At 28.1% G+C, this 26,605-nt stretch overlaps 3 protein-coding genes across 3 annotated transcripts in view; 1 reads left to right on the forward strand and 2 right to left on the reverse strand.

Annotated features, from left to right (window-relative positions):
• LOC128959428 (myb-related protein B-like) overlaps positions 1–26,605 on the forward strand; it is a 395,191-nt gene that overhangs the window by 189,141 nt on the left and 179,445 nt on the right. The window lies entirely within an intron of this gene.
• LOC128959418 (intermembrane lipid transfer protein Vps13-like) lies at positions 830–18,601 on the reverse strand. The gene is made up of 23 exons (XM_054305362.1): positions 17,948–18,601; positions 17,783–17,884; positions 17,432–17,715; positions 16,687–17,356; positions 16,238–16,612; positions 15,555–16,136; positions 14,952–15,480; positions 14,337–14,890; positions 13,786–14,259; positions 13,282–13,729; positions 12,966–13,198; positions 12,496–12,903; positions 11,747–12,408; positions 11,235–11,684; positions 11,055–11,167; positions 10,761–10,973; positions 10,335–10,707; positions 9,882–10,236; positions 9,493–9,819; positions 9,187–9,384; positions 8,876–9,102; positions 8,209–8,286; positions 830–1,663 (listed from the first exon to the last, which is right to left on the reverse strand). Exons 1-23 carry the CDS (start codon positions 18,228–18,230, stop codon positions 1,625–1,627), a joined length of 7,977 nt encoding a protein of 2,658 aa, XP_054161337.1. The 5' UTR covers positions 18,231–18,601; the 3' UTR covers positions 830–1,624.
• On the reverse strand, positions 20,888–24,583 carry LOC128960400 (long-chain-fatty-acid--CoA ligase 4-like). Its single transcript, XM_054306472.1, has 7 exons — positions 24,543–24,583; positions 23,230–23,597; positions 22,917–23,159; positions 22,241–22,705; positions 21,786–22,175; positions 21,350–21,717; positions 20,888–21,271 (listed from the first exon to the last, which is right to left on the reverse strand). Exons 2-7 carry the CDS (start codon positions 23,552–23,554, stop codon positions 20,888–20,890), a joined length of 2,175 nt encoding a protein of 724 aa, XP_054162447.1. The 5' UTR covers positions 23,555–23,597; positions 24,543–24,583.

Here is a 26,605-nt window from a genome sequence, read left to right on the forward strand (position 1 = left end):
AAAAATACAATAATTTAGGCACAAAACATGGCTAATATATTTTTTTTAAATAATTATATAATTTTATGAATTTTAATAATTTTCGAATTAATAACTTTCGCATATTTTTAAAATATAAATATAAATTATATGCATAGTTAAACTTGTATTATAAAAATGTTAATAATGTCATTAAATGAGTATAAATTATATAACTTATATATGATATACAATACAATCAACAATAATAATAATCATAAAACAATATTATATTGTATTTCGTAAATATCACGGTTTGCAAATCGTGAAGTTTAACAAATAAATTAATTTTTTATATATATATATATAACAAAACCATTAATAAACACTAAAAAAATCATATTTCCATATTAATAGTAATCATCAAAAATAGTTTACAATAAAATGACTTGAAAATTGTTTATAGAATATGTAATAATAATCATATCATATAAATTACAACAACTATATACCAACAACTATAACAACAACAACAATAAACTATAGCTAAAAATTAATGATCCGAAAGACAAGTACAGTAACAACAACAACAAAATATAATAATAATAGTATAATTATAATTATAATAACACAATACTTAAGGAGTGAAATAAATGTAATTGAAATATAAAAAAATTTGATATACAGTATGCATATAAAATTTACTTTTAAAAATGGCATTTTACTGCCTTTTTAGAGCCAAAATGAAAATATCTATGTTTTGAAGTTCATTGTCATCAGTTTCGGCAAAACCTTCAATATTATTATGTTTTTTATTATAATTACATTTATTTTTAAAGGCATTTTCGTAAACTGATATACATATTGGCAGTCATTTATTGGAAAGAGAGAGAGAGAGAGAGAGAGAGAGAGAGAGAGAGCGAAATTGAGATTAAAGAAGATCGCAGATTACAACAATAAAAACAACATAACTATTATTATTATTACTATTAGCCAACTATTTTTCAAATGGTTAAGCCGTTCACATGTTTTCTGCAATCACTTTATTACTTTTCACTATATTTTCGCTAGCAATCTCTCTCTCCCTCATATAGTTTGGCTAAATTACAAAAGTGTTGTGTTATGTGTTTCATAAAGTATTTTTTATGACCAAAACTTTTAGGTCGTATATATATATATATATATCTTTCTCAATAGCGATGAGCCATTCAAAAGACCAATTGATGGTTTTCTTTCGTCTTAATCACCAAAAAAAACTTCTTCGAGAAGTGCAATAAATAATTGAAATAATTTTCTCCACTTTTTTCACTGTATATCTCAGGTAATATACAGGTATCCAATGTTGTCATTATTTATGTATTGTTTTTCCATTTTATCGGTTTGTCTTTCAATTGGATCCAAGTCTTCAGTCTTTTTTTCAATAAATGGCTGTATTATACCGTAGATGTATTGTTGGCGTAGTTGTTGTTAAAAGTTGGTGTTGTGTTAAACTGACATTAAAATAAAATTTTATTGTTTTTCTATACCCATTATTTTTTGTGTGTGTTTTTCGGTTCGTTTTAGTCTTATTTATAAAACATTGAAATTTGAGGGATAGGCTTATATGTGTTGAGGAACTGGTGGTATTGTGTATTGCCATTTACCCCATCCCATTGCCGACCGACAACTATCGCCTCAACTGTTTGTTAATCTGTTCGATGAGCCACTGGTTGAGTGAGGAAAGGGATGTATTGCATGTCAAATATAAAAATAAAAGAGAAAAATAAATTGTTAGCAAAAAACAAGACATAAATTTAAGGATTGAACACATTATGTGATGAAACAAAAGAATATTATAATAATGAATATGATATATACTATTGAGAGATGGTTTTCATAGGATCTCTCTCTCTCTCTCTCTCTCTCTCTCTCTCACACACACACACACACACACACACACACACACAAAATTATTATATTATTATTATTATTGTTTGCGATAATTGTAATCATAAGTTTTATGCTAAATATTAGGTGCGGTTTCATTATTTCGCGCACCAGCCTATTATCTCATGGCGTATATATATATAAAGTTATAGTAGTATTATAGCATCAATTGGATTATACCCTAAATTTTCAATTTTTTATTTATTGTTATTGTTGTTTTACCTTATTTTGGGCCATAATTTTCAATGCAAAATAACACAATATGTCTGTTACATATAATAACAATAATAATACAGAATTTTAAATGAGTTTATTTAGTAAAAAACTTTTTTTTATTAACAAAGATTTGAGGCCCTATTATATAATAATATACCGTATATTATCCGTAAAAATCTACATCAATTAAACGCTCAATTAAGTATAACATAATTGATTTTGTATTTTTAAAAATTATTAAGTATTAAAATTATATATTAATTTCATAACATAATAGTCAGTATTGAAATTAAAAGGCATACCAAATGTTGTTTATTTAAATGATTGATTCAAATAGGTTTTGTGTTAATATCATTAAATTTATTATTAGATTAATGGCTCTCTCTTTCTCTCTGCCCATCAAAACAGTCAAACAAATCTAACATATGTTTGATATATATTTGTCTTATGGTTGTAATTATTATAATTTCTAGTTTTAAAACAAATGTTTGTTTAATTTATAATCATATTTTTTGTTATTCAAATGGCAAAACAGAGAGAAAAAACAAGAGAAGTAAAAACATTGGAATTATGGCCCAAAACATGAGAATCCACTCTCTCTTATATATCTTATATTCGTTCACTAACTGATCGATGTCTCTCGTGATTCAAGTATTTCAGTAATAAATAACTAAAAACAAAATGTTTTATATAACAAACAAACAAAATCTTTAATTCCTATTGAATTTATTACATATATGTATATAAAAATACTATCGCAACAAGAGATGAGAGAGAGAGAGAGAGAGAGAGAGAGCCGTCATTAAAAACCTCATGATTTCTTCAATATTTGATTTATGGCATTAAATATAGATATTTTGTGACTACAACTTGTCTTATAAGTTATAACAACATACTGTTAGTTCTCAACAATTTATTTTTAAGTACATTTTGATCGACAAAATATGTTGTGATGAGAGTTTAGAAGATATATATATATATATTTATAATATATACAGTACATACAGTATATATACTGTATATATTTGAATTACATTTTCCCTCTCAATATGTATGATATATACTCTACTTATACATATATAAAAACATTGATATAAACTTTTTTTTAAAACTGGATCCGCAATATTTGAAAATAGTGATTATTATTTGTGTGTCTCTTATATATATGAGACGATAAATATAGTATATGTTTTTAAAATGCAAACATACAATTCATATGTGGGTATTATTGCTGGATATATCAATATATAAATACCGTATATGTTTAGCGTAACATTTTTTGCTAAAAGTTATAATACATATGACATAATTTTTTCTCTCTTTTAAAATCAATTTTTCAGTGAAGATTGTTTGCCACTACTTGTAGCTGTTATACAAAAAAGCTTATCATAAAAATAGATTTTCCTCACCAATAAAATTTAATACTCACCAAAAAATTACTTTATTTAATAGTAATAAAAGTTTAGAAAATTTAAAAAGTTTTTTTGTCGATTAATTTAAAGATTAAGTCATTTATTTTAAAAAACGATTAATTGACTCCAAAATAACTAAGAAAAATATTTCATTAAATTTATATTCAATGAAAATGATGGCGAAATTCAAATAATTTTTTTTATTTCAGTTTCTCTCTCCAATTGAAGACAGTGTTAAATGACATCATACAACATAAAAAGTTAACAAAAAATGTAATAAATAATGATTGCTATATATATATATATATATATATATATATATATATATATATATCTAGCAGCTACTTCAATACTATATATTAATTTAAACTATTTCTCTACTTAAAAACTACTTTAAATATCAACGCTAAAAAATTAATCTATTTTCATAGATTGAAATATATATTAAAATAAAAATAATTATAGACTTAACTATATCATCAAAAATATATTTAAAAAACATCGATAGGAGGCAAACTAGTCACTCTCTCTCTCTCTCTCTCTTTCTCTCTCTCTCTCTCTCACACACACACACACACTCTAATGTAATACATATCATATGAAAAGTAAAAAATAATATCAAATAATAATTTATAACAAAAATTGAATCGATAGATAACGTGAGAATCTGTAATATATATGAAAAACAATAAATAAATTAAAACTTTATTTATTTATTTATTATTATTATTATTTGAGATTTAAAAGAGTTGAGAAACTTAACTAAAAATTATTTTAGAAGATTTTTTTTATTAAAAACCTTATTTTAAAGCTTAATATTTTTTAGTGAATTATAGCTTAACATTAATTTAAAAACCTTTTGAATACCAATAAATAATTTTAAAAATAATAATATAAGCCTTCAGTGCTAATTATTTTCCACTGCATTGAATATATTAAAAATAATAATAAATTTAATTTTTATTTATGTGACAAATTGTAAAAAATAACAAAAAACAAGTAACTAAATACATAATCATAATCAACATCATAATCATCATCATCGTGAAAATAATAATAATAATATATAATAATAATTTTTTTCAAAATTACACTTTAATAGACTGAGAAATTGTTAATTAAAACTCTTTTATGCTATTGATTCACAAATTAGCGTACAATACCATTATAATCATATACTGTATGTGTATATACCGGTAATTTTAAATATAATGGATGACTAAAATGTCTTAATAATAATCACATCATAAAGTATTAAAGTAGTCGATGGCAAACAAGCGAATCCAAATAGCAATATAACACACATGTAATGTAAAGATATTTTTTTGAAATATATATATATATTATGCATGAATTGGTCCGGTCTGTGATTAAGTCATTTTATATGAAACAACAACAAAAATATTTTGTAAAAAAATAATTTCACTGATGATAAATAGCTTAACAAATTGAGACTTGAAATTATTTTTAAGTTTTTAATTTTGAAAAATATCTTTACAATTAATTTAATTATGTACCAAACGTTTAGCAAACTCTAAACATACAGATTATTAATAAATATTACATAAATAATGAACTTTTAAAAATTAAGCAATCACTCAATCAAGATATTTGAGAAAAAAATGTTTTTTCTGTTAGAAAAACATTTATTAAATCTAAAAAACCTAAGTCTCAATAAAATTGTAATACATTTGAAAAAATCAAAGGTAATTATAAATACATATTTTGTTTCCAATCACTTAATCATATTTATGACAATCACTTATCAGGAAATACAGTATTCATTAGGTATTACAAACACATATAAACACAAACTGTTTTTTTAAACAGCGGATTATGTGAATATAAATAGGTATTTATTTTTATTATTTTAAAAATCGATGAATTGACGAAAAATTGGTCCCCAACTAAATGACTAAAAATTTATATATAAAATATTATACTATACTATACTGTATATGTATGTATGGCATGTATTGCAATTTGCAAACCTCTTATTTTTTGCCAAAAAAATTAAAACAACAAATTGCTATAAAATAATGATTTTATCTCAAAAGTTAAATCTTTTTTTTATTTTATAGTTAAGTAAACAAAAATAATTTTCATTTTCTAATTAATAAATCATTAAATTTAATGATCAAATTGAATGAACAGTTTCTGTGTGTCTGTTAAAACAACTTTCAAGTCTTAAAAGGCAAACCACTTCGTAATGTAAGTGAAGAAGAGTTGACACCATTAGTGATGTTGTGAAGGATTAGTAGTCAGTCGTCTCTCGTGTTGTTGTTTCTCAATACTTACAACTAATCACTCAAATGGCAAACATGACAGCAATTTTTCATTGAGATAATGGCGTGTAATTTAAAACAAACTCATTATATATATATATATTATATATATATATATTATATATAACACACAAATATACTCTATAATATATATATATATAGTAGTAGTAGTACGGTATATACATTATTATACATGAGTGAAGACAATAATTAAAGCGGTTTAACAACTCTGACAATTAAAAACTTAAATATCACTTTTTTCTGTAAATTTTTTTGATTGACATTAATAATCGTTAGTTAAATGTCGAGAGAAAGAAAGAAAGAAAGAGAGAGAGAGAGAGAGAGAATCAGAAAATAGTAATTTAAATTTACGCCATACTTAACAGATTTGCTTAATTTTTTATGGAAATTAATGTTAAACATTAAAAAAAGTTACATAAGATTTTTTTGTTATATTTTCAAATTTGAAAACTTATCTATCCGTATGAATAATGATTGAAACTCTGCAAAAACATAATTAAGTTTATGAATTCCGGATATAATAATAATAATAATAAGACGCTGTTTTGGGAATTTTTTAATGTTTATTAATGAGTGTCTAGTTTTCAAACACTACTATAGCTTAATATTAAAAAATCTGCTAATTTTAATTGCTGCTAATTTTGATGTCAATGCAAATAATAATAATAATAACTAAGAATACTCATTACTGACAAATAATAATAATCATAATTTTGATTCGTCTATGAATATCAATTTGTTATCATTAATTGTTGACTAATTTTAATTTTGGTTGTATAATTCAAATGACTTAATAAGTTTAAAGTAAAAATTATTTTTTAAAAAAAACTATTCCTTAATAATAAAATTATATATTAATTTGAATATTCAAATTAGAGGCACACGAAAAAAATGGTTCATAACAAAGGCAGTTAGTTATAAATATATATAATATATATAATATATTATTTAAATAAATTTATATTAATGAAATCGTAAGCAATAAACCAACAACAAAAACATGAGTTTTCATAATTTAAAATTTAAGCAAATTTGTTATTACTGAAACATTTCCTATGTTAATCATAATAATCATTAATTTTATTTAAATAAAAAAAATAAAAAATGATATCCTTTAGTGTTAAAAATTGAACAGAAAAAATCCATTAGCTATTTAATTGGTATCCCATAAGGCATTCACAACAACAACAATTGCAACACAAATCAGGCAAACAAATGTATAAACTTTTATTTAAAATTTTTATTTAATCTATAGCCTGAACTGTATGTAAAACTGCTAATCATATAATTTGAATTTTCTTCTCAAAACCCTTTTTTATCTCTTCAAACAACAAAACTATTTGTTGCATAACTAGAAATTAATTTTATTTTCTAGTTTTGTTGTTTTGCTTTTTTTGTTGTTATAATATGTGCCCGCAATCATAGAAATTAAATTTGAATATCAAAATCATTAATTCAATGATTAATGGATTTTTGTTTTGTTTTTTGGTTAAGTCGTTAATTTTCTGGCCAAAAATTGACCGCTAGTTATTTAGTTAGTTAGTTTAGGGGCGGTTAGATAGGGAATTAGATACAGACAAATAAAAGAGGGAGCACCTAATTAGGGCCCGCAAATTGACGCAAAACATAGTCGTTAAAACTAAACCATTAAACTTTATTAAAATATATTAAATATCATTTTATATCTGTTTAGATTATCAATAATAAAATTCATATTATATTACACGTGAATGTAAATCATAATATTATAAATAATGCAAAATGCAATTATAGCTATACGTGTGAATCAAGTAAAGCCCCCACCAAAACAACACAAACACACACACACACACACACACATACACACAAATACTAACTAATATAATAAAATATAATAATTTTTAAAGTGATTTTATGCTGAAAAGCTCAAATGAAATGATAGTTTACTTCAACAACAAAAAAACAAAAATGTAAGAAAAAAGCCATAAAATGTGATTTTATAGTTCGCCAGATTCGTGAAGTCATAAAACATCATAATTTTTTCCCTACACTCCAACAACAAAGTCTAACAAATGAAAAAAAAGTTATATAAACTAATACCTAACTAATAAAATCGCAAACAATAACAACAAACAAAATAACAATAATAAATAACTTTTTTTTAAATGTTTATCAAAAACAATTACACGAAGGATAGACTGGAGTGATTGAGAGAGAGAGAGAGGCAGCACCGGGATGTAAAGTGGTGTCTGTATACTGTATACGCTTTGGATATATTACTTATATCACTTAAAACACATAAAAATTATACGAGTTTACCTGAATTTTGTTTCAGGTAAACACATAAAAATATCAATAAACTTCATCTCTGGGTAATAAACACAAACACAGAGCAAGCAATTGATACTAACCTGACTGGCCTCCACTGAATTGGTGGTAATTATCCGGTCCGAGTCACCCGAAAATATGCCAAACACTCGCTTAGACTCCTAAATGAGAGATAAAAAATATATAACATAACATAACAAACGAAAAATTAGTTTTTAATAAAGTTTGAAAAAACAAATAATAAAATAAAAAAAGAAGTTATATTCAATTAGATGGCCCGCAAAAATTTTATGGCAAGTTTTATTGCTTTTATAATTGTTTCTAAGATAACATTTCAACTTAAACAACCGATTTAAAAAAGTTAAAAATATATTTCTTTTAATGTTATCAAATACGTCCAGACAAAGATATTTTATCCAGATAATGATAAAATTATATAATTTATAAGTAAATCGATATAACATTTTAGTTATCTTAATAACTTAAGTTATACTTATTTTTTTCTTATTACTTATACTAATGTGTTGTATGCTTTAACGAACAGGATTTTCACTATCTTTTAATGATTATATTTAATTTTGTACACAAAAAAATTAAAGTAATTTTATATATTACGATAAAAATATTCTATATGACAATGTAATTGGTTGGTTGAAAACTTTGTTAGATTATATAATTAAAATACTGATAATATATTATAAACTTATATATATATCAGCACTAAAAGCAAAAGCAAGTAATCGACAATACCTTGAGTTTGATGATAATCTTGAGTCTGTCCCCAGAAAGTGATAACTTATCACAATTAGTCCACTCCTCTGCCCAATCGGTCTCCCAATGGTGTGATATGGATCCACGTTTAACGGACATCAATCGTCTATCGGTTATTATCGTAAGGTTAGAATTGAGAGTATAATGTATAATATAATTATCGGTCACGTATTTCCTATTTTCCATCTCTTTTAGGATTTGATTACCTTTTTTTAAAAAAATAATAGATGAATGTAAATAAATGTCTGTAATTAAAACCTAATATAACTCCAGAAAAATATTGGATTTACCGGTTGCGTGATGTCTATTATATGGTCGAATCATTTCGTCGAAACCGATATAACGGGGCGCACGGATCTGTTTGGCCTCTTGGTTGGGATCAACAGCTCGTTTAAGAGCCTGCAGTGAACCCGAAGCAAAATCTATAACACCAGTAGTTGGTTGAACAACAATACCAACAACACCTTTACCGACACCTTTTATTAAACCTATTAATAACAAAAAAGTAGTCATTAATAGATAACAACAAAAATCAATTTACCGGTAATTAAAAATAATATATTACTGATTATCAATAATAATACAATTAGACTAACCTTCAAAACCATCCTCTTTGACGCCTTCAAAGGGTTTAGTGATAACACCGGTTACACCAGAAAATACACCTCTGAATAGATTTTTGCCACTTTCGGCGAAACCTGCTTTTCGATTAAGACGTGTTCGACGTTCTTGTCTAAACTTATCATCCATTGTGAGCACCGAAACTCCTTCACCAATCGTACTGGTAATACTTCCCAAAGCACCGGCAGCTCCACCGACAACATTAGAAGCCAGCGATTTGACACCAATAGATATACCCTCTGCAAACTCTCCCGGGCCTTGAATTATTCCTTGAAATGGTTCGTAAAAGAAGTCACCGACACCTGAAAATACAACCAAAATGTTAATATAAATATATAAATCATTCAATTATCTAAATTCATACCCTCTTTCAATCCGAGTACCAGTTTCATGGGATTACCAATCAGGTCGAGACCCAAAACCAATACATAAAACTGTTTGAGCACTTGTGTTGTGTAATGTTTGGTAACTATTGATATAAGTTCCGAGTTTTCGACTAAAATATTTTTGCGCTCAAAATAATCCAATTTGAAGACTACATCGTTAAACTCGGTAAGCGTTACACCGGCTGATCGGACAAAAAAGTCCAGTCCCAGCGGTAAATGTCCACCGGCGGCGCCGGCCATCGAAAAACTTAAGTGTACTTTGAGTGGTGAAAAGTGTATGAAATCGTAATAACTTTTGCGCGACGATAATAATGACTCTGTAATCGTACTTAACTAATATATTTTATGAAAAACAATATTAATTTGCCATTAATTCAATTCAATAAATTCAATTAAGTTTATATATATATATATATATATAAAAACATTACTTGTAGTATATCTCTGACATCTTTGGCAATCAATTTTTTGTTGTCCTCTTTTTTGGCGGTCACTTCAAACAACTCCTGTATAGCCGACAACAATCCTCTGTCAATTTGTATGAGAAACTCTTGTATGAGAATTGAATTGTATTTGAATCGGTTCATAGTTGTTGTCTTTTCGATGATTGTGGACATCTCGATAAAACTTTTCGGCACGTGCTCTATGGCTATAGTTTTTGGCGGTGCTATCGGACACATCACTATACCGAATATGTGATCTGGCATTTGGTTATCAATTTGTAGACGATTTACTTTTAGATGACACTGTATGATATGCTCGGACAGGGCTACTGATATCCAAATGCCACGATTGGCTAGACGTCTGTATGATATGAATGTATGATAATTCAGACAATCAACTGTTACAATGCATACCTTAATTGTCCATTTTTGGGAGCAATTAGTTTAGGATTTTCTGAATCAGTGAAATCCAATTGCATGGAATCGCTTGAAACTATTGAACTATTTTCGCCAATCTTTTTATTCAGTAATACCTTTTGATAGGAACTTTCGATTGAATCGATTGACTTAACTGGAAGTGCTTTGAAACGTTTTGAATCAGTGGATCGAAACTCCCATAAGACAGAGCTAAATACAAAAAATTTAGTTTAAAATTACAAATAATTAAAAAACAATATTTGATAAATAATTATGTTATTTATTTAAAACCTTGTAATAGCAATGTAAAGCACATCACGTTTAGCTTCGTTATTGACAATTGAGAGACCAATTCCTTTCATTATGATCTCGACATTTATATTAGGTTTGGTTATCTCACCCGCCTATTAAACCATTTATTAAAAATAATAATAATTGAAATCATTTATTTATTATTATATTATTACATACTTGAAGTGCATTAGTTGCCAGCGAAAAGTCATGAGTGAACAAACAAACTCGTTGTTTGCCATCAAGAAATGATACAACAAATACATCGTTGATATCGATAACAGCGTCACGTTTGATATCCATTGTCTGTTCTTTGGCAACCAATGGTTCGTATTTCCAGACAAGTTGTTGTTCACTGGATGGCAAATACCACGTATAATATACGGAACAATTGGCCGGAACAGAGCTGACATATTTTTGTTCACCAGTTTTAGATGACCAAACCGTAACACCTTTTTGGCCAAAACTGATCGGACCTTTTAGTGCGTTCACTAACATAACGGGTGCCGCGCCCTCAAAATAGTCACTAATCTTAACAGTTGCATCCCATTCACTGATATCAACGTCAACATAAAGATATTGACCATCAACTTCAACCAAAGTTGATAATGAATCAGTTAGTGACAGTGGCTGTAAATATATTAAAAAAATTTTATAAAAATAAATTTTTAAAGAGTTCAAGAGTTACTAACTTTTGACGAATTAGACTTCGAGTCAAATCTCAAGAATATCGACTGATTGGTTGACCTCTTTGGCCAAAAAGCATTAGTTGTGAAGCTGTTGATACTCTGAAACTCATCATTATCTTCGGATATCTCAATCGATTTCGACGACACGTTGACTATTGAATAAAACGGTGTAATCGTAACAATTTTACTCAAACCTATTCGTGACAATTGGACATCAATTGAGACATAATAATTGTATTTTCCGTTCTTCGATTTGGCAATAATATTGCCTTTACTGCCGGCAACGTCTACAGAAAAACCGTCTGAAAATCGAGAATCACCTATAGATAGACACAGTTTTTTCTTGCAAAACAAATTCTTCGGTTTAAAACATAGAAGAACTGGTGTCAAAACAGTCGGCTGATGAAAGATGACAGTCTCATCGTCTACACGATAGACCAACTGTTGTGATGTCCTATTGATCATCCAGAATGGCGAGTAAAGTGATAGGACTATAGTTGAGTTCTCAATGGATAACTTGACGGCCAAATCAATTGACTGACTTTTGTGGTTATCAGATGCGGTAAACTTCCATAAATAAACATCACTTTCTGGACCATAGGATGGTATGGTTTTAAAACAATACCAGTCCTTTTCCAAATAATTAACTAATGTCAGGGATAATCCTATATAAATTCATAATTAATTTGTTATAATAGGATAGATATCTCATATAAATTCGTAAATTTTAAATATATTTATAAACTACAGACCAGTTTCTCCCAAACGAACAGCAGATAAATCTGATTCGTCGCCCGACTCAAGAGGAATGAGTTCATCAATATTTTCGATGGCATAGCTTATCGTATAAGGTAATAGATTTCGGAGTTTGACAATTGGTATGAGTCTTATCTCATATAATACCGATTCGACATTAGAAATAGTCGAGTCTTCGTATTGAACATCTTTTTGATCACATTTAACTTTGATGTAAAACTTATTGTTTGGATTACTCTCTGAATTGGAGGTCAATATTAATGGTGGTTGTCTTGTGGGTGAATCACAAAATGGCAAACATAATGATGTACTAGTATTTCGTTTATCTATCTGTGATCTCCAGTCAATTGTCTTATCGCATAACAAGTAATCGTTTGATGGCTTGACTTTAATCTCACATTCACCTAAAGATATTTCAAAATTATCATCAAATTCAAATGAGGCAATTGTTTCAAAAAAATCTCACCATAGATGGCTTCAAGTGGCAGCTCCAGAGTAGACGATGCTTTGACACATCCTAAATGAATGGTCTGCTCTTTCTGAATGCAATAAATGTCGAGCGGTGTCTTAAATTGATTAACAATTTGTGCATTTGATTTAAATGTTATTTTCTTAGTATATGCATCCATGTCTTGTACGTCAACCACCCATTTCCAGAATAAGTTAGTCGGATATGTCTTTTTTGGCAAATTATAACAACTAGAGATATAATCAAATAAAAACAATCTTTAAATATAATTACCGGTAATGTAAAAAAAATTAAACATTTTCTACAAATTTACCGAATACTTTGTCCGTGACAAGTGATACTACGATTGATTTCATTTCCATCGGACATCAAAATAGCAATATTAAGCTCTACTTCTTTGAGATCAGTTGCCACTAATGACAACTCCTCTCCAGCTTTAATGACAATTATCTCACTTTCTTGTGATTTGTGTTTATTTTTGATACTCTGTTTATTAAATGGTTTCGTTTTTAAATTGCTTTCTGTCAAATACAGACGCAAATCAAATCCAAGAAAATTGGTAACAATTACTATATTATCTTCTCTTGTGGGCAATTGTCTAGTGATTGCATTAGCAAACGCTTCGTTTAGTGAACTCAATACAAAAATCGATGTCTTCGTAATTGTCAACTCCAGCTGTTCATTGGATTCAAGTTTTACATCTATTTTGCCGCTGTCTTGAAGGGCAACATTTATGTCAAAATCCCATGGACTTGGTTTGCCTTCAAATAAAATAGGTTTAAAATCAATAATATTTATTTAATTATATATAAATTACCTTCAATTGGTTCAATCAGTGGCTCCCAAAAGAATTTGTTTTCATTATAGTAATCGGCAATTAGGGAACAATTGGCACTCAATGACTTATAACCGACTAGTTTTCCAGTAAAATATGACTTCAATTTGATCAATGGTTGCGAGTCGAGTCCACCCGACTCTACAACAATACTAACAGAATTAATATTGAGATACAATTGCTGTTTTGTATTGATTTCAGTCGGACTATCGACAACATCGATAAAATTTTCAGTCACTTCCTCAGCTTCGGCGACATAACTCAAATACCATTTCTTGCTATCGTTAGGCTTAACTTTGAACAGATCTTTAACATTCACACGACATTCTTCGCAATCCGTCTGTGTATTACTGTTTGAACCCAATTTTGATACTATTTTTAGCAAAATGTTGACCATTGGCGGCGATATAAAAAATTCAACATCACTTAGAGTTACGTCCAACATTTGACTGTCACCTATTAAAATGTCAAATAATTATTTATCGGTAATTATAAAGTATACCAAAACAAAAATCCAACTTAAAAACCCATACCAGTGATCTTTCCATTGATCGACAAATTTATTGGTCTCATAATGTAGGCATCGATGTCTCGGCTGGATATATATCGGTCATAGTTGGTCAACAACATCGATATGTCGGCCACTTCGCCGTGAATATCAATAAACTCGGGATTTTGTGTAATATGTATTTTTGAAAAACAACTCATTATAACTGCTGAAGAGTTGGTCACTTCGATGGACTCCAACAAAACAACATCGACTTGATTTAGATTAAATAGTAAAACATTGATCACTGATGTCTTTTCGACGGTCGCAGATGATAATTGTTTGGCTCTATCGATAGCTCTGTTTACTTTACTTTCGACATCATTAGGTTTGTCATCTTTGATCACATTTGCATCTTTGGTCTTATCTGTATCGAAGGCTTTAGTGACCATATTTGCAATATTTAAGAGATAATCCAGAGCTACAATCAATCGAAAACCCGAAATCGAAATATTAATAAATCTTTCGTTGGATTTTTGTGTCATATGTAGTGAAAACATTGAATCCTTTGGTTCGGTGCCATCTGTGCTAACAATTTGACTGAAAACAGAAAAATTTATTTATAAACTATAATCAGAACTCTAATTGTAATTAAACTCACTTTTTCTCAATCAATGTCTTCACTCCGGTATCCTTACGAGTGGTACGAATATCGTCAAGACTTAGATCTCCAATGCGAACAATCGTCCAGAGAGTACTGTCGGTAAGTATTTCACCGTAAATCTCAAAACCGGACAACTTTGCCGTTGCAATGGCTGAACTAACGCTTCGTTCAATTCCCTCAAAAAGTGTTACAACAATTTTATTCAGTTTAAAGTCAAAGACAACACTTTTATAAGCAATAATCTGTTTTTCGCCATCCGTTGACTCAGTCTCTTCTACTGATGGCTCTTTGATACCAATTTTGGCAGTCGTTTCGGTGGCAAAATTCATGGCATCGGTAATTTGTCGCGACATTTCTATTGTTGCTATATTTTTCTGACCAGTTTTTATGTTTTTCAATCCATCAACTGCTGTGTCATCTAATTCTTTATCAGACGAACTCTCAGAGAATGGCAGAGTTAACAACAAATTCATTAGTTTTGTTAGCTGTGAATCACTAATTTTAAGCTCAATATTAGGCAATTTTCCTGGAAATTAAAAATAATTAATTTTAAAAATAAAACTTTAATTATAAATACATCAATTCATTGAATGACAATACCTTTGATTTTAAGTTTAGGAATTAATGGATCGTTTGATACAATCGATCGTTTAATAGACAGATTAAACTCAACCGGATATAACAGATGTCGAGTTGTGGACATTGACTTCAAGTCCTGTGTCCAGTGATTGACATCACTTAGGATCACTTGAACTTCAGATATGCGACACTTGTACGACTCGAATGCCATTTTGCGCATCTTTTCGATAAGATCTTTGTCCGAATGACTGGCAATCAATTGTTTCACTTTTGGTATTTCAGATTTGGCGATGAGATCAGATGACAAATTCACGTGACCTAACGATACAAGCAATACATCGTGAGCACTGTCTAAACAGCCCAACTGTGGTATTATCACATATGAAGGTTCGATGTCAATGTTAAGCTTAATTTGTTTGTGCTTTTCAATGGCATACTCCAGACTAAGAGCAGTTCGTTGGGACCAATTCTGAAATCTGAAGGCAGCAATAGATTGCAATTCTTCGAGTGAAATGTCTTTAGGCGGTGACAACATTTCGATGAATGTATTGATTGTGTTCGCGTCATACATAAGTTTAAAACCAGACATTTTCATAATCACACCTAAAATAAAATTAAAATTTTTATATTAGTAACTCAATAATCATAATAATAATCATCAAAAATAAAGTCTTAATTTTGTGTCAAATAAAAACTATAAATACCATAATCGTATAGTCCATCTAATGGATTCATATCAAACTCTAATGAGAGTACATCCAGTGTTGATAATTCCTCGAGTATAGGTATTCCTCCGATACCAGAAATAAAGAGAGATTTGACATTTGTCGATAAGGCTAAGCAATGAGATGAGGGTCTGTTTGACAAATTCAATGATACACCCAATAGTGATAATTGAGTAATTTTTTCAGTCTCGTCGCTAACAGTGATAAATAACTTTCCGATCATAAACTTAATCCGATGTGCAATAAAATCTTTGGGCAACTCTTCAGGAATACCTTCTTCATAACCAATAGCCTCATAAAATCGTTGTTTTTCATCTGTTGTCATCTCTTTTTTAAAGTCATCAACAATATTGACTACAAAACATATCATAAATTATTATTTTAAAAAAAAAATAACTAAACAATCGTTAACTCATTAAATCAAATACCTTCTTCTGATGATGAACTCTCATCTTTAGATGAAAACCAACCGGAAAACCATCCCTTCTTTTTCTTTGACTCTTCCTTTTTAGTATTCAGTATCTGTTGTGTCTCTAACTCGGCCTGACTTCGGGCCAAAACAATTGACAATAAATTCAAATCCTTTTCCAACGTTTCGATTTCCAGTTTGATTTGATCGACATTAATGGCCAACAATTTTCTTTTATAGAGTTCCTGATATCTCTTCATTTTAAGTCTGTGCTCACATATCTTAAGCCACGACCAGTTGTTTGAGCGCCGTTTGATGTCAGTCTCCATAATAGCGTTGAACGCAAAACGCCACCATCTCTTTGAGTTACCACTGATGGGAACCGATGGCCTCCACTTTCGATAAGGTTTGGCTAAATTCATGCGATCGATGGCATCCAATAGGAGAAGTAGACACTCGAACTGAGTCCGTGTCATACTTAGTTCAAACATATCTAAGTCCATCTGTGCGTCCAAAATAGGAACTGAATAGTCATCGACTTCTGGTTTGCGATGGATAACAGTATTCGATGAAAAGTTTATCGGATATAAAATATATTGCAAATCAGTCGGTGTATTATGTTTGGTGGCGATCCGATCCTTAAGTAATTCATCAATACTTTTGTCGTCAAATTTCATGAGAAATTGGTCCTTAAAAAAGTATGATAACAATTGTATAACATTATTACCGGTAAAAATACTGATGAAATAAATGTTAATTCAAACCTCATTTATATTACAGTTCCAGTAGAAGGACAGACCTTCAATTGAAACCAATTTGCAGATAATATTGTCATTCATAGCCATCGATGATACGTCACTCTGTTTGGTTTCAAAGACCAGCTTATGTAAAGTGAGTCCCACTTGAAACGGATTCTTCGGCCATGAGATGCGATCCTCATAACAGATGTGAACATTACTAATGAATACCTGCAGATTCTTCACGATCTGTGCGGCAAACTTTGTGGCAAAACTATCACCATTTTTGTCGTTTTTGTCTTGTTTTCCATCTTTTAAAAAAACAAATTACATTTAAAACACACAATAATTATCAAACAAAATATAAAAATCAATTACTGGTGTCTTTGGTTCTTTGTTTCGCTTCTTCAATCTTTTCCAATTGTTTCAGTTTATCAGTCCAGAGAAGCAGTTCTTCATAGGGGTCATCGTATTTAGTCTCTGAAAAAAATGAACAATCAATTGGTCACATATATGTCAAGTGATATAAAATATAGACAATACCGGCGTTAGGAACAGCCAACACATAGACGTCGGACAGTTTTATGACCACCGGCGACGAGTAGAGCGACTTCCACGGTATGGAGCACTCAATTCGGGCGATGTGTCCGTGAATGACACGAAACGGCAGCGATAGTGAATCGAAAGCATTGCCTTTGATGGCAATGTTGTCCAACGATATATTACCACTCCATGCAAACAGATTCAACTGTTTGGCGGTCAACTCGTCCACAAATTGTGACAAATACTTGTTCAACAAGTTGGCCACAAGACTCTCGAAGACCATTCTCGGTAATCGGCGGCGACGGCAGCGGTCTTAACAATCAATTGTCGCGCCAATGATTTGACGCGTTTGATGAACAATGGGATCAATGGGACTCTTCTTATTCTTCTTCTTCTTCAACTTTGATATTAGTTTAAAATTTTTTGTTTTGTTTTTTTTCAATTTACAAAATCAGACAACAAATCATTTCAATTAAAAAACCGGCGAAACATTTGACGCCCAATAATATGGGAAAAACTGATGAAATGATTGTATAGTTTATTGTAATTTGTAATCACTTTTTTTGTTCAGTTATTTAATATAAATATTCAAAACATTTAAATCATTTGTTTTGTGATTTCAAACATTCAAAACACTGCTGTTTATACACATATATAACTGCAGTCAATATAAATACAGTAATAATCATATGTAATGTATGTTTATTTTAGTATTAAATTTAATGTTTGTATTGTATTTCATATTATGTATTAGTAGTGTTGGTAATTTTTCGCAAATCAATTTTCGATTGCCGCAATTGCGGAAAATTGCGTGAAATAGCTTGAAATTGCGCGCATGAGGGAATGTATAAAAATTAACTTTTACAACGTTAAAAATTTAATTTACTATAGATTAAGATAATTTACTAATTTATTATTAGTATTAATATGGTTTTTAGATGGCAACATTTTATAATAAAATAATTAAAATTTATATAATTAATTTATGTTTTTATTCATATTGCTTTACCATTTAAATTTTGTTAATTTTTAAAAAATTATAAATTGTTGTATGTTACAATTGCGATTTTCGCAATCGAGCTTTTTGCAATTGCGGCAATTTCACGCAATTTCCGACCAATGCAATTGCGCATTTTGCAATCGGTACATCACTATGTATTAGTGATAGTAAATACTTGTACAGTATTTTATGAGTGTTTATGTTATCATAAATATTGTTTATAATGCAATACTGTATTATTATTATTATTATTATTATTATTATTATGGAAATTATTTCCATTAAAATATGTGACATTACTTTATTAGTGTTATTATTAGTAAAATAAAATTAATTATATATTTTATTAGCTAATATTTTTTATAATACTATACACATGACACATGTGTTGCCAAACGTATATACATAATAAGGGTGTGTATAATTTGTTCATCTCCTAGTGATATTTTCTCACATTTATTTTTCCCTGTTTCCCGGGAACATGTTTATCATATGGTTTATTATTTATTGTACTAATAAATTTATAAATTATAATATATATTAAATTTTAGTTTTGCCCAAAACAATGTAAGTAATTAACATGTGTTTACGATTTATAACTTTTATTTTTTTTTAAATACAAAAACATGTTTAGCAATTGTTTTGGTTATTTAAAAAAATGCTGTATATAATTAATAGTAATATTTTACAAACTTTTTAATTATTATTTTCAATGAAAATTGTAAGGTATTAGTATTATATAATATAATTTATATTTTTGAAAATTTGTTATCCTTGGTAACTTTTTCCATAACTCTATATCTAATACCGTATATTAATATTACAAATATTTTCCATATTGTACCCATACCTGTATAAACAGTATACTGTAGTGCAATGATTGATCAAACGTTGATTGGCTAACAATAAATAGTTGATGATATAATCAAGTTATACATTATATATCTTTACAGGTATTAAATTAGCTATTATTTGTGTATTTGTTTTATTTTTTTATAAATAAATTATGAAAAGTTATTGTTTGATTCAAAATACAGTAAATCATTTTGAATTATTTACTTTTAAATATTTATAACCATATCATGAATTATGATGAGAGTAACAAAAAATATTTATTTATTATTATTAATAATTAGTTTTTCTAATAGTTTTATTAGTTTCTATTGAAATTATTATTCTATAGTAACTATTCAACAATTAAATAAACAATTATTGTTTAATTTTTATTGTTTAATATTATTTACATTTCTATTAATTTGTTTTTTATTGAATAAACAAATCTTTAGAATATAAGTGATGTTAATTTTTTTAAATATCTATTATTTATATTATAAATTTTATAATATTACTTTTTGATAAATAATTAAAAAATACATAGTTACAATTTATCAAAAAATTCATTTAATAAAATGTAATAACAAATATTGAAAAGTCATTGTTTTTTTTAAATGTTATCATTATGCTGGTACATGATAATATTCAATATTTTATTTAATTAATTAATAAAAATAGAAAAATCATTTGATTGTTTTGAAAAAATGATTTAAAGGTAACCTCTTTTTTAAAAAAAAGTTAAAAACAACAAAAGTAGATATATATATATAAAAATAAAACATAAAATAAATTACATTAACTTATGATATAGTCTTTTTTTGTACCACATAAAATATTGCTAATAACAATTACGGTAATTGTATCATATATTTTAATTTTAGTATATAATGTATAAATTTTGTGCTTTTTGTAATTTATTTGTTTTGTACAAAACTAAAATTAATTATCTATTATACTAAAATATAATTTTTGTAAATAAAAAATAAATAAATCTATTCTGTTTGTAAAAAATTATATATAAATTTTTTTTTAAATAAGTTAATTAATTATTATTTCAGTATTTTTTATAAAAAAGTAATTTTTATATCACTTAAGAAAATTAGATATCATTTAAGCGAATCAAACATTTCATTAATTTCTTTCTTATAGTATGTCATAACAACATTCCTCTTGAGTTTGAAGGCAGCAGTTATGAGATTATTATCGACAGTCCACTCTTCGGGACACAACTTGACTTTGATGGGCGTTTCGATGCGCTTCAGACCACTGAGTTGAGCAGTTGTTTGGATACTTTCAAGTGTTTTATCACAAACGTCAGAATCGTTGCACAGCTGATCCCTGGTATAAGTTCTGGGTTTGTCCAGTTGTTTACCTAAATTGATGAGTGCCTTCTGGTTAGGTGTGACTAATGCTATGACACAATTGCGGTCACTGTTGGCCACCGCACAGACATTCTCCACTAAACTGCATGACTTGAGTAATGCTTCAATCTATTGATAATAAAAATATATGTTTAGACATATATAATAGTTAAAAGTGATTTGAATGCCTTAAATATAGTGACATACCTTTCCCAACGATATAAACTCTCCATTCGATAGTTTTGCCAAATCTTTCTTTCTGTCGATGATCTGAAAGGAACCGTTGGGAAACACTTCAGCGATGTCTCCCGTATAGAACCAGCGGACACCATCGCTATCGGTAACAAATGCCTCGGCTGTCAGCTCCGGTGCTTTGTAATAGCCCAGTGCTACGATATCACTGCCGACAACAATTTCTCCTCTTGGATTCGGTTGATCACCAGTCAGATAACCGCCTTCTTTCCAATCGACTAATTTGATTTTTGCCCCTTCAAACGGTATGCCTATCCTATTGTAGGTCAGATCGTCGATATACATTCCCATTACACCACCACATGTTTCTGTGGCGCCATAACCTGAAAATTAATAATAATATTGTTATTTTAAAAGTTTATTTTACTTTAAGTCACGTAATGATGCAAACCTTGTACTACTTGTTTCATATTGAAAGCAGCCTTCAGTATGGACTGAGTTCTCGGGTTTAGAGCGGCGCCGCCGACCATAATATACTCGAGTTGTCCGCCAACCGCTTCGCTGACCTTTTTACAGAACAATCTATTGATAATCGGTGTGTCATAACCTCTAGTCTTCCATCGGATCTTATATTCCATTAGATATGTGAAGAGCGGCGCCGATATCGGTGTTCTGGCATTTAATTTGTCATAAATTTCTTTGTAGATTCTGTCTAAAACTAATGGTACGGCTGTCATGGATGACGGCTTAAGAAGCCGGGCGTCTCCCACTTGGCCACTAACGTGACCGGGAGATGAGTCAGTTAACGTAAACGGGGAACTGTATCCTATTCTCACTCCACCTGATCAAACATAATATGATTATAAGCTGACAATTATTGCAAAATTAAATGTCAAAAAAACCTACCGAATAGTAAAAACATTTCAAAAGTAAATCCTAATATATGTGCTAATGGCAGGTACGACATGTAGACGTGTCGATCGGCATCGCGAGCCATCTGTTCTGTGGTATTGCTCACCAATGCTTTCAAACTGGCCATCAATTGTCGATGTGATATGCAAACCGCTTTCGGATTGCCAGTGGTTCCCGATGTGTACATTATGACCGCAATTTCGTCGGGATTTTTTGGTAAATCAAATGAAATGACATTTTTATTCTCTGCTCCCAATTCTTCCAATTGTTCGACAGATTTGATAGCAATGTCTTCAGGAAATTCTTCATTAAAAACATCTTTTGGATTTTTGATATAAATGATTGACTTGACATTAGGCACATCTTTTAAAAAACTTTTCAATTTGGGTAATAAATCAATTGTTGTGATTATCGTTGTGGCCTCTGTTTGATTGATACCATAGATTAGACCAGGAGTTCCTATTATTTATAATATTTAAATAAATAAATATCAATTAAGTTGATAATGACGTTGAACTTCAAGTTTAATAGCACTTATAAACTAATCTAATTGTCATTAGATTAGTTTATACGGTAAGTGCTATTAAACTTTTAATTGTCTAAACATTAGATTAGATAAGACAAGTGTTTTATTACAAACAGGTATTATAGTTATTATTATTATTATTACCCAGATTTGAGAAAAGTGTGGTTAATGTGGCATTGATTTTCATGATCGCCAGACTGCATAGCGACCACTCGAGCCGAGTGTCGGCCCAAATGACCACTTTATCACCTTTTTTGACACCAAATTTGACTAAACCTTTGGCTATATTGTCCACCCTTTGCATCATCTCTTTCAATGTCATCCACTTATAACTATCACTCAAAACAAACTTTCGTAACACTTTGCCATCAACTTTGACAATATTACCTAATTTACAACAAAACACATTGTTAGCAAAATTAATTGTTTGATTTAACTATCAATCAATTATACAAACCATTTTCATCCATTTCAACTGTCTCTTTGATAACATCTCTCTTTCCTAAGACAATACGGTCGTCGGAGTACTGGTCGGGCATATGTTTGAGTACTTCGGCATAGGAACTATACTTAAGAAACTCGTGTTCAGGACTGGGATGGTTGCGCTCCCAAACCAACTCTCCATTTTTGGTGACAAACTTTTTCGTCTTCACCTGATTGGCCTCTTTCAGTGTGCGCCACGGCTTCTGTATGGCGTAATACAGGGGCAGTGTTGTCACCGTATATGTGTTGACAATAAGCCGGGTCTTCAACATAAATAAGTTGACTAAAAGTTTTGACATTTTGTTGTTATTGATGTTTGTAGTGATGTTTAGTTACATTTCACTTTTTTCAAATAAATAAATAAATTAATTATAATTAAAATAAACTTTTTATTTGTTAAAATAGTAAATTGTAATTAAAATATTATGCAACTATTTATTATACAATTTTAAAATGAATGTATAAAAAATAGTTAATATGATATTACTAAAATATAATTAATATTTAATTTAATATGGAAAATTTAAACGTTTAAATGTTTTTATTAAAAAAATACTAAAAAAGTACTTTTTATCTATGGGCGTAATGTTGAAAAAAAAATTTAAACACATTTTCAAGTTTAAATTTTCAACATTTTTACTTTTAAGAAGTTTGTCTTAATATTCAGTATTATATCATAATATTAAATAAAAAAAACAAGTTTTTCATTATTGTATAATTGAAATAAAACTCACAATGTATTATACTGTACACTATATTAGTATTTATCAGTAATTTTTTTTTTAAAAATACAACAATCAATGAACATTACAGTAGTTTTTAAAACATTGGTTAGTACATTGAAGTGCATATTTTGATGTATTGATATTAATACCCATATTATTACAGTATTATTATTATTATTATTATTATTATTATTATTATTATTATTGAATATTATCATACGTTTTATATAAATACTGTTTATATATATTATATATAAAATAATTTTTTAAAGAAAAATCATACGAGTTTTTCTAATAGACATTTTTCATAATTATTTTCATTTACTACACTAACTATTCAATACATACCCACATAAATGTATGTCAATTGTTGTCATTATTATTATTACAGTATTATTGATATTATTATTTAAAAAATATTTTTATGTTCATTATTAATAGCAAATAACTTTTTAAAAAATCAAATGTTTACTTTATAAAAAGTGCTCATCAAATACAATGTTTTTTAAATATAATATTTATATATATATAAATGTAAAATCAACAATGAAAACATACTTACATAGACAGAAAATTTAATGATAATGATGATTTTAATTTAATAAATAATTTAATTATTTAATATACATGGCAAACATGATTGTTGTTGAAAATTATAATGCAATGATAATAATCGTAATAACAACAACAATACATTAAAAATTGTATTCAATTGCAATTATACTAGATCAATTATATATAATTGCAATTTTAACTAATTATCTAGTTTAAAATTATATATTACACATACTGTAGTATATAATTTAAATCCAATTGTCAATATAGATATATATTTTTTAAAAAAAATACATTTAGCATGTTTATCACAAATCATCACATGTACTGTATGTATGTATGAATGATATATACTGTATATTAATGATGCTATCATATATCAAATCATATATGACTGTATACAGTGTATGTATATTTAATTTTTGCTGATAACACAAATATTTTCTAATAGTATATAATTGATACTAATTGATACACACGAATGAGAGAGAGAGAGAGAGAGAGAGAGAGAGAGAGAGAGAGAGAGAGAGAGAGAGAGAGAGAGAGAGAGAGAGAGAGAGAGAGAGAGAGAGAGAGAGAGAGAGAGAGAGAGAGAGAGAGAGATTAAAAAAAACTGGTGACCGACTCCCAGAGCACTTGTAGTATAATATATATATATATTTCACAACAACATATATAACAGCATACTATTAAATAAATTATACATTTTGTTTTTTTTCGTTGATTAAAATCAGTCAGTAATTTGAATATATTTTATTTTTGTTGAACATATTATTTATATGTGTTGTCGGTATCGCATGTGTTGGTTGTGTTGTTACATAAGCGAGAGTTTTTGTGTAATGTTTTTTGTGTAACAAATGTTGTTTTGTTGTGTTGTTGTTATTGTGAGTACTACTGCTGTAATAATAATAATACTACTAATAGTAGTAATGATTTTTCAAACTCACAGATGTTTAACACATAAATAGAGAAACAGTGAGAGAGAGAGAGAGAGAGAGAGAGAGAGAGTGAGTGAGAGAGAGAGAGAGAGAGAAATGTATTTATATTGTGAGATCAATAATTCAAATTCAAGCATACAATGAGATTATTAAATAAAATATATTTACAACAAATGAGAGACATTTTAATAGATAAAATAAAATAAAAAATAAAACTTTGCGTTTAAAACATATATATAAAATATAATTTGAAATATTATTATATTATATACAGTATATTACATATAAAACTAATCCCAATTATTATAATACATAAACACAATCCCTATGTATTATAGTTGGGAAAGTTTAGTCAAACTCACGATATATATTGTAGTGACTATTATACTGAATATGACTTATTATTTAGGCGTATATTTGAAATTTTATGAATACACACATAAAAAATATAATATCATTGAATATTAATATAGTATATACTTTGAATAATTTTTTTATTATATTTTATTTTATTAGCAATTTTTATTATAACTTGTGATTGAATGTCAAAAATATGAAATTAAAATAAATAAATAAAATTATAATAAATTTTATTTACTGTATTTCACTAATAGGATATTCCCTATAGCGGTATACAGTATATAATAATATAATACAGTATAAAACTTCAATATAAACTTGTATTAAAACTTGAATAACAATGTCTAAATGCAATTATAAATTAATAACAAATAAAATTTTTAAAAATTAAAATGTTTTTTTTACTATTTCTTATTTTTCACTATTCACTCATTCATTCACATATAATAACCTTAAAGTTGTTTAACAAAAATGTTAATGAAATTCATTTATATGTTGTCTTACTTTCCCCGTTAAACAACAAAAAATGCAAACTTTTTCAGCAAATAATTACCAGTAATTTACTGACGAAATTAAATTCACGGGAAAATCACTTTAAATATTAATAAATGAATTAAATCATTGATTTAATTATTATATAATTATTTTGTGCACTAATTAAGCAAACTTATATTTTTTTAATTTCAAAATTTATTAATTTACCAAAAAATATAATATATTTATTTATTTGATAAAAATCATATAAAATACTATTTGTGTCACTTATAATTAA

The sequence above is a fragment of the Oppia nitens genome, unplaced genomic scaffold, assembly GCF_028296485.1.
Source record: "Oppia nitens isolate AA-2021 unplaced genomic scaffold, nextdenovo-longstitch-racon4-pilon3 scaffold4_pilon_pilon_pilon, whole genome shotgun sequence".
Lineage (NCBI taxonomy): Eukaryota > Metazoa > Arthropoda > Arachnida > Sarcoptiformes > Oppiidae > Oppia > Oppia nitens.